The sequence below is a fragment of the Aegilops tauschii genome, chromosome 3, assembly GCF_002575655.3.
Source record: "Aegilops tauschii subsp. strangulata cultivar AL8/78 chromosome 3, Aet v6.0, whole genome shotgun sequence".
Classification (NCBI taxonomy): domain Eukaryota; kingdom Viridiplantae; phylum Streptophyta; class Magnoliopsida; order Poales; family Poaceae; genus Aegilops; species Aegilops tauschii.
Window position 1 is genome coordinate 6521277 of NC_053037.3, and position 9123 is coordinate 6530399.

The 9123-nt window shown below is 42.4% G+C and overlaps 1 protein-coding gene across 1 annotated transcript; it reads right to left on the reverse strand.

The window, feature by feature from the left end:
* Positions 1-1564: 1564 nt before the first annotated feature.
* LOC109738396 (E3 ubiquitin-protein ligase SINA-like 10) lies at positions 1565-6069 on the reverse strand. Its single transcript, XM_073509787.1, has 2 exons — positions 5751-6069; positions 1565-2723 (listed from the first exon to the last, which is right to left on the reverse strand). The coding sequence occupies exons 1-2, from the start codon at positions 5934-5936 to the stop codon at positions 2016-2018; spliced, it is 894 nt and encodes a 297-aa protein (XP_073365888.1). The 5' UTR covers positions 5937-6069; the 3' UTR covers positions 1565-2015.
* Positions 6070-9123: the final 3054 nt, after the last annotated feature.

A 9123-nucleotide genomic window follows, 5' to 3' on the forward strand; every position in this document is an offset into this window, starting at 1 on the left:
CCCAAAACCGGAACTCCCAGCTTTTTTTTTAGCAACTGCATCCTTTATTAAGCGTTCAAACACATAGGGATACAGATGATATCGGGCAAAACACTAAGCCACACATGGCGCCCGGGACTAAGAGAAGCAGCTGCCCAATAGATCGCCCTCCTGTGCGTTCCGTTCGACCCTTTGATGCAGAGAGCGTCAAATAGGGTTGTCCTTGAGAAAGGCTTGCATTCCTTTTTGCCAGGTTTTATCCTTATGTTTTTCTACTTTCTATTTCCTTTTTTTGTTTTTTTGGTTCTCTCTCTTTTCTTTTTCTTTCTTCTTTTATTTTGTGTTAAAATTCATGATTTTTAGAAACGCCCAATTTAAGTGTACAAATATTTTAAATTTAAATAAGTTTCAAAGACACATGGAAATTTACTCGACTACATGTTAAATAATTTCTTAATACACTTTAAACACTTTTGCAACATGTTGAACATTTTTTAGTGTGCGTCGAACGTTTTAGAGTACATGTTGAACATTTTAAAAAATATGTGGTCGGTGAATATTTGTAATATATTGTGAATATATTTTTAATTCATGGTTGTAGAGAAAATATTTGATGCTACCAAGTTTGATTAATATTATGCCGCAACATATATAGAGTACAAGAGGCGACCAATATCTCAACCGTATCCTCAATACAAGGAAGGGATCGGGAGATATGGCGTGATAGGAAAGAATATGAACAAATCCTAACATGCCTAATGTACATGCAATATACATATATTCAACAATGGTTAACACTTTTTTATATGTCACGGACATTTTCCCAAAATTGCTCGAACAAAATTTTACATTCAAGAAGATATATTATCAATTACATGAATATTCTTTTACATTTTAACGAACCATTTTTTAAAATGTCATTAACAAATTACTAAGCATGTGAACATTTAAAAAAAACTGTGTGTATGTGCGGTCTCCCATTGGCACTTCCACAAATCAGTACTCCCTCCGTCCCAAAATTCTTGTCTTAGATTTGTCTAAATATGGATGTATCAAGTCACATTTTAGTATTAGATACATCCGTATCTAGACTAATCTAAGACAAAAAATTTGGGACGGAGGGAGTACATCCGAAGCTATTTTGTATAACAAAGAGGAAACTCATTCATGACACTCATGAGGTTGGAGTTAGGATAACTTGTACCATTCCAAATGACAACAAGCTACAGAGTAGAACAATTGTCTTCTAAACTCACTCTACTTCCTGCAGTTAATTAGTTGCTTATAGATAGGTAGAGCTGATCGGATCCGGACAGGGTGCTGCAAAAATTTGTTGGAATTTGTCTTCTTTTTGAAAAAGGAGGATAACCCCCAGCCTCTGCATCGAGCGATGCACACTTCTAAGATGGAAGGGTTTGAGATCTCCCTTCCCTTTTTCGTTAACGGGAGATTTTTCTGAGAGAGGAAACCATGCAAAATCTTGAAGATCAATGCTAATGATCTGGCAATGGTGAGCGTCTGTGCAATGCAGCACCAAGTGGAGATATAATGGTTTATCTGCCACAGTTCTTGGTTCAAATACCAGTTCAATGGTAACGTCCATCTTACTAGCTAATACGTAGTCAAACTTGACAAATGAGTACAATTTTGAGTTGCAAGATACTGATCTTCCATTGGGACAACTGAGTTACATAAGATACATAACAAGACAACAAGCTAAGCAAAGATAAATTCTACTACCACTACAAACGGCAACAAGCTACTCCCTCCGTTCGGAATTACTTGTCACAGAAATGGATGTATCTAGACGTATTTTAGTTCTAGATACATCCATTTCCGAGACAAGTAATTCCGAACGGAGGGAGTACATAACAAGACAACTGAGTTCTAAACACATTTTAGTTCCTCCAGCTGATGGTGATTAAAGAGCATTGGGCAACATCTAGCTAGCTGTTTCACCATATGCAGTCATTGACAGTGGTGTTAGCCGAGTGGCCCAAAAGGCTCTGTCCATATATAGCTTCCAGCTGAGATCCCTATGACGCCACTCTGTCGATGCGGATGTGTACAGTGAGTTCACCAGATGAGGTCTCGGCGAATTCCAGAGGAACCAGCAAGAAGAAGTTGCCCATCTGAACTCCACCCGCCAGCGAGCTGCTTGACACATGAGGATCCTTCTGGAACACAAGCCTCCCATCGGTTTTCCCACCAGCAACACCATGAGCAGCCGAGATGTTGCACGAATAGCTCGGTTCAGACTCGTGGGGCCTGACGCAGACCACGGCGAGAGCACTGCCGATGCTGGTCAGGGTGTTGATCAGGAGGAACAAGGACATGTCCTCCCCAACTAGAAGCGTGAACCGGCGGTCTCGTGCCAAGAGGATCTTCAGTGGCTTGTTGTAACCCAAGTTGGTCGGCGACCATCCATGTGCGGTGACGAAGTGGTCCAGCAGGCAACATGCCGGCGCTTTGAAGGCACAGTCATCCTCTGGGCAGTAGCATGGAGCATGTGGGCATGAACTCTCATGCTTCTCTTTCTGCTGGTAGCTGACGTACTCGTTGCAGCCGTATGTTTGGTTCGAGCATGGCACTTTCATGGCGTCGATGAACTGCTCGAGCTCGACGCAACGGGAATAGCTGGTGCTTTTGCAACACAGAGCGCAGAATGTACCCAGCCTCAAAACGTGCCCAACCTCACGTAGCTTTTCCGGGCACTGAGAACACAAAACGTGCCCAGCCGCACACTGAAGAAACATAAGAAAGTTAGCATAAAGATCAGCAGCAACAAAAAAAAGGATAATGAACTGGAGAAAATACAACAAGAGTGTGCAATGCCTCTCCACAGTCCTTTCATCAGTTATTAACAACTGAGTGCAATGCAAGCAGAAACATGAAAGATATCAGTCATCAACATAGTAAATCATAAGCATTTCACTACCAACGACTAGAGAAATAACAGGCTGCTCGTAAGTTATGTTATGGAAAATTATATTCAGTTGTGAAACGAACAACTAAGATCCTACATAGTAAGTGAGCAGCTAAAGTGGCATTTGATTACAACCCAGCAAATTGGAAACTGCGTTCTGACTGCTACAAATTCAGTTTTCAGATACCAGCAATCAGGATCCTACATGGTACTCCCTCTGTAAACTAATATAAGAACGTTTAGATCACTAAAATAGTGTTCTAAACGCTCTTATATTAGTTTACGGAGGGAGTACCATTTTGTTATCCTAGCAAGAACAGCATGAGCCAAACAAGTAAATGGAAAACATGTTTCTTTGACAAGCAAAAAGGGAAAATGCAATTTATGGCAACAAATGTTGATCCACTGACATTCTTAAATTTCAGAGAAAGCAGCAGGCAACTTTCAATTTTGCCCATGCAGTATTTACTGCTAACCAGGGAGAAGAGGTTCTTATTTTTACTCCCAACAACAATCAGGAAAACGTCTACATCGATGCACTCGGAAGAAGAAAGTGCAGCATGCATACAGTTCATAACAGAGCGCATTGCGTGCAGAAACAGGAAGCATACTATCAATCATCCACATATTTTTCGACAAAGATCAATCATCTACATAGTAAGGGATAGCTAAGTTATGCAATGGAAAACATATTCAGTTTTTGAGGCACCAACAATTAAGAACCTACAGAGGAGTAATAAGAGAGCAGCTTAATACCATGTTCAGCTTTCAGACACCACCAATTAAGGTCCTACATAGTAATAGACCATCTAAAATAGCATTCCACTACTACCCACTAGATTGGAAATTCAGTCATAACTGACACAGTTTCGGCTTCGAGACACCAACAGTCAACATCCTACAAGCTCCAATGTAGGAATCCACTGACATGTTGTTCCACTGACATTATGCCTCCTAAATTTCAGAGCAAATAGCAGGCAACTTGGCCAACCATCTATAAGCAGTATGTGCTAAACTAGCATGTCACTACTACAGACTAGATTGGAAACTGGGTCCTAACAGCTACATATTCAGTTTGAACACGACCGATCAAGACCCTACAAGGTGCCACTTGTTCATCCTACCAAAAGCAGCAGCATCCAGAAAAGTAAATGGAACTACTTCTTCTTTGAGAATCAAACAAGGAATAACTGCAATTTAAATTTATGCCACGGAAATGCTAATCCACTGCCTTATCACATACTAATTTCAGAGAAAATGGCAGGCATGTTTCAGCGTGCACTACGTGCTACAGCAGCCTAGAATTACTACGAGGGAGAGAAGCATCTACATCAATATTTACTCTTAAGTATCCATCCACCCAGAAAAAAAAAAGTAAACACAGGAACAAAGATCGAATGCGGTGGGTGCCGATGGAGCAATCTACATCGATATACTCTTACAAAGAAGAAAGTGCACTTAAATATAGTTCATAACAAGAGTGCAACCCGAGCAGAAACAAGCTGCCCCTCAGTAATGTTATGGAAAACCATATTCAGTTTTTGGGACACGAACAATTAAGATCCTACATAGTAAGAGAGCAGCTAAACTAGCATTTCATCAATAGGTCTGAAATCGAGTCCTAAGTACTACCCTGTTCAGCTTCGAGACACGAACAATTATGATCCTATGTAGTAGGAGGCCAGCTAAACTAGCATTCCATGACTACCCACTGGATTGGAAATTCAGTCACAACTGCTACATTTTCAGCTTCGATACAACAACTGTTAACATCCTACAAGGTGCCATTCAGTAATCCTAATATCCTAGCAAGAATACCAACAGTCAAACAAGTATAAATGTTTGGAAATGTTGCAATATATGCCACCGAAATGCCGACCCGCTGTCATTATGCCTCTTAAATTTCTGAGCAAATGACAATAAGCACTATGTGCTAAAGTAGCATTTCACTACTATCCTACTATCCGAGCAAGAATACCAGCAGCTACATTCAGGTTTCACACACAAACAATCAAGACCCTACAATGTGCCATTTCCCATTTGGTCATCCAACCAAGAACAGCAGCATCCAGAAAATTAAAATGGAACATATTTTCCTCTGAGGAGCAAACAAGGAATAACTGCAACCTACGCCATGGAAACGTTAATCCACTGGCATATTAACCACTATACTGGAAAGTGAGTCCTAAATGCTGCCCTGTTCAGTTTTGAGACACCAGCAGTTAAGATCCTACTAGTATGAGACCAGCCAAAACTAGCACTCCACTACTGCCCACTAGATTGGAAATCCAGTCATAAGTGCTGCACTTGTTTTTAGCTTGGAGACAGCAGCAGTTAACATCCCACAAGGTCCCATTTAGGAAAGAATCCCATTGGTCCACTGACATTACGCATCCTAAATTTCGGAACCAAAATGTGCTAAACTAGCATGCCACTACTGCAGATACAGACTAGATTGGAAACCTGGTCCTAAATGCTACATATTCAGATTTCACACGCAACCAATCAAGACCCTACAAGGCGGCATTTGTCCATCCTACCAAGAACAGCAGCATTCAGAAAGGTAAAACGGGAGATATTTTCCCTTGAGGAGCAGACAAGGCACAACTGCAATTCATGCCATTGAAAATGAAATGTCAATCCACTCCACTGGCATCATATCACATAGTACACATTTCAGAGAAAACAGCCCATGTGCAGTAGTAGCAGCCTACAGCCTACTAGTATCAGTGAGGGGAGCAGCTACAGCCGTCCACATCTGATGGACACTCTGCTCTCAGGAACCCATCCGGGCAAATAAAATTAAAGAACAAGAAGAGGGATGGAATGCGGCGGGAGGTATCACCTTGAAGATGGGTGGCTTGAGGGGCTCGGAGCAGATCCTGCAGCACAGAGCTTTGGACTGTATCTTGACGGTCACCTCGCCGCCGGGCCTCTCCTCTTCCGCCGCCGCCGGCGTCGCCGCGTCTGGCTCTGACCCCGCACCAAGGTCCTCCGTCTTGGTCCTCTTCACCGAAGGTTCTTCCGCCATGGGCGGGCAGCCCTCAATGGGGCGGCTCGGAGCAGAGCCGAGGTGTGTGTGGCAGGGAAGGGGAACTGGGGAAGCAGAGCTTGTGCGAGGGCAGGTTTTGGTGAGGGTTTGGTTGTGCTGGCTGCAAGATACTCCGTCCCTCTCACAATATAAGAACGTAGATGCCAGTAATGAAAATAAAAATGAGTGGCTAGGCGTCAGTCGCATAAAAAATTCATTTTGCAAAGGATCAGTCCATTTCCACCCTCTTATCCCAACCTTTGGATCCGTTTGATCAAGATCCAATGGACAGCGTGATTCATCTTCAACATCAAACTGGTACATACACTCTCATCGCCTCCGATCCAGCTCAGGCCTAACCGCTTGCCTCCGTCGCCCGCGGTCGGTGGCACTCCCACAACCGCCTCACCGCCGCGCGCTCCCCTCGACCATCCTCCATCGCCGGCCTTGTCACCACCCCCGACCGTCCCTTTAAACCGACGAACCACCTGAAAATTCCAGGTGAACCTGCACCCCCTCCCTCCCCCAGCCCACCTAAGAACACCAATGTTGTTGCTACCCCGGCCAACCTGCATCCCTAAGATATGTCGTTGGCGATGTAGGTGCTCTGCGCGACTCCTCCTCCCTTCCCGACAGAAATGGACTTACCCAAATTTCATTTCAAATGATTGACGTCTAGCTGAACCAAAAAAAGAAAAGCGAACGAGGGTCGTGATTCGTGGAGAAAAAAGTTTTGTGTACATTGCGTTAAATCCCACTTCTTCCGGCTAAAGAAAAATATTATACTTCCACGCTAGTTCACAACCACATTCGTATCGCCATAGAGGTGGTTCATGAGCCACATCTTAGTGCAAAGCCGCTTAACCCTAGATCTGCGCGGCCTGGTTCACGTTGCAGAAGAGCCATCGTCGACTAGTCGAAGTTTAATCATACATGTGTCATTGATCACCTTGTCGTCGGTGTGCTCGTTCATCACCTTTGAGGTGGTCACACATGTGACAGTGTGAGAGAGAAGCGGGTTTCACTAAAATCTGACATGGCGTTGGCGCCTCTTCAACCTCTCTCCCGTCAAAAACATCAAAGATCGAGCCAAACTAGCATCTTTTATCTCTAGCGCATTTTATGAGTTAGTCGACTAAATCGCTCCTTGAGGGCGAGTTATATACAGATGGCGTCTTTTACCCTAGTAAAAATTAAACTTTTGTGAAGCACGAAAAGCAAGGAAGTCGATATAGACACCATGTTGTCGACTAGTACGTCTTTTACCATTGAGATAATAACCACCCTTAGGTGGCCTTTGTTTTAGCTTCAGCTTCTGGTTCAGGGATTCTACTCCTCTGAAAATCTGAATCGCAAACAAACAGCCATCCACCCACAGTAGATTATAGGAATCAATTCTAAAAATTACACTGCAAGGCGTCCTGAAGCGGAAGCTGTGAATCCATGACATCTGCCACCTCACGACCTCCTGCTCTCCCCGCCGCACCAAGGTCAATCTGTGTTGCCCCAACGACACACCCCCTCTACTGCATCCAAGCCCTCACATGGGTCGTTCCTGCTGATGGTCGGCTCATTCCTTGTCGCCCCTAGAAAATCGACATCAACAGCCGGCGCTGCTGCTCTGCTATGCTTCCTAGTGTTGCTACCTCATTTCCTGGTGCCGCTGCCTCCTAGATCGACAACAATAGCCAACGTTGCTACTCTACAATTTTTTAGGACGTTGTTGCTGCTCTGTTTTGTAATTGACCAATTGTGGATTCGGGGGCATTGCAGACATTTGACAACACTTTGGTTTTTGTACAGCCTGGTAAACAAACAGCTAGCTTCTGATTCTCAAAATCTACAGCTACAGCTGATTCTCTGGATTTCAAGGCACAACTGATTTCAGGAATCTGTAGCCCAAACAAAGGGGGGCTTATTGATATATGCATGGCTTTGAATATGAAGTTGGTCTCTAGTCAAATAGCTAGAGGTACAACAATTCCATTAAACCCCAAACAATAATTAAAACATCTAAGAAAACAAGTCAAAATTTTAAGAGATCTAGTCTACATGCAAAATTTGGAAGAAAATGTAGGCGGTAAACGGCATGAACACCCAAACTAGAGTTACTAATGATTTCACCAACTTCTCTCTATTGTATAGATAAAAAGACACAATTTTGATTTTCTCAATTAGGTAAGCTTAGCTTTGACTTCCAGTTTCTTAAATATATGCTCAAACCCCTAAGTTTTAAAACCAGGTAGATGATGTCTCTCACACCACTCAAAGTGATTGTATTGTCTAGAGACAAATCGGTGTTTTTGCATGTTGCAACCTAGCATAAAACATAAAAAATGAAACATATGATTTTCTTAATATTTTATATAGTTAGCGTCTTGTTTTTATTAACAATTCGCAAAATCTATTTAAAAGTCAAGGAAAATGTTGAGAACTTTTTTAATAAATATTTCCTACAGAAGGTACAAACAACATATGGATCCTATTAGAAATGAAGAAGAAAAATCACAAGTACTATCGACAAACAGGGAATTAGAGGATTGTTACAAATAATTTGTGAATATTCATGAAAAAGTAGCCTTGTTTCATGACTGTTCTTGAATGCTCCTAGTCATGTTTTTTCTACTTTTTCGGGATTTTCCAATAATTGCCTTCAGATGTTGAATTTATTGACATTTGAGCGAATCTTAAATTTGATTATCAAATTTCCCTCTTCATCTTTAACGTCCTTTCATTTTTCTTTATTTCTTTGTTAGCCAGACCGCCGTGTGTTCGAAACTATCGTCGCTTCGTCCAGTAATACCGCCTCGAAGTCGAGCGAGGACCCAAATGTAACCGGCTTTCAAAGTCAAGTTTCAAGTGTGTCTAGTTTGGAGTTTATGGACCAAAAACAAAAACAAGATCTCGCCAATAGTTTAGTGACAAAGATAGACTTTAAAAAAATACATGCATACAACTTGATATGGGCACTGGGCAATGTGCATCTCCCATTCTCACCAATAAAAAACCATTTTGACCGATTTATCATGTACTCTCTCTCCGTTAATATAGGAGCGCTTTTGACACCGGTACCTAGTAAAAACATTTACTCAGTTACTCTAGGGGCTGTGTGGAATAGTGGCAAGTGGAGGGACGCGAGCGGAATTCAGCACTAGTCAATGATGAAGGAAGCATCTCATCTCATCTC

What these genes read in the sequence shown, in the direction of transcription:
- LOC109738396 (XM_073509787.1), bottom strand. Translation starts at nt 5,936, where the DNA reads ATGGCGGAAGAACCTTCGGTGAAGAGGACCAAGACGGAGGACCTTGGT. An exon ending in TCAAGCCACCCATCTTCAAG is followed by an intron (nt 2,724 to 5,750) that starts GTGATACCTCCC and finishes ATGTTTCTTCAG; the next exon opens with TGTGCGGCTGGGCACGTTTT.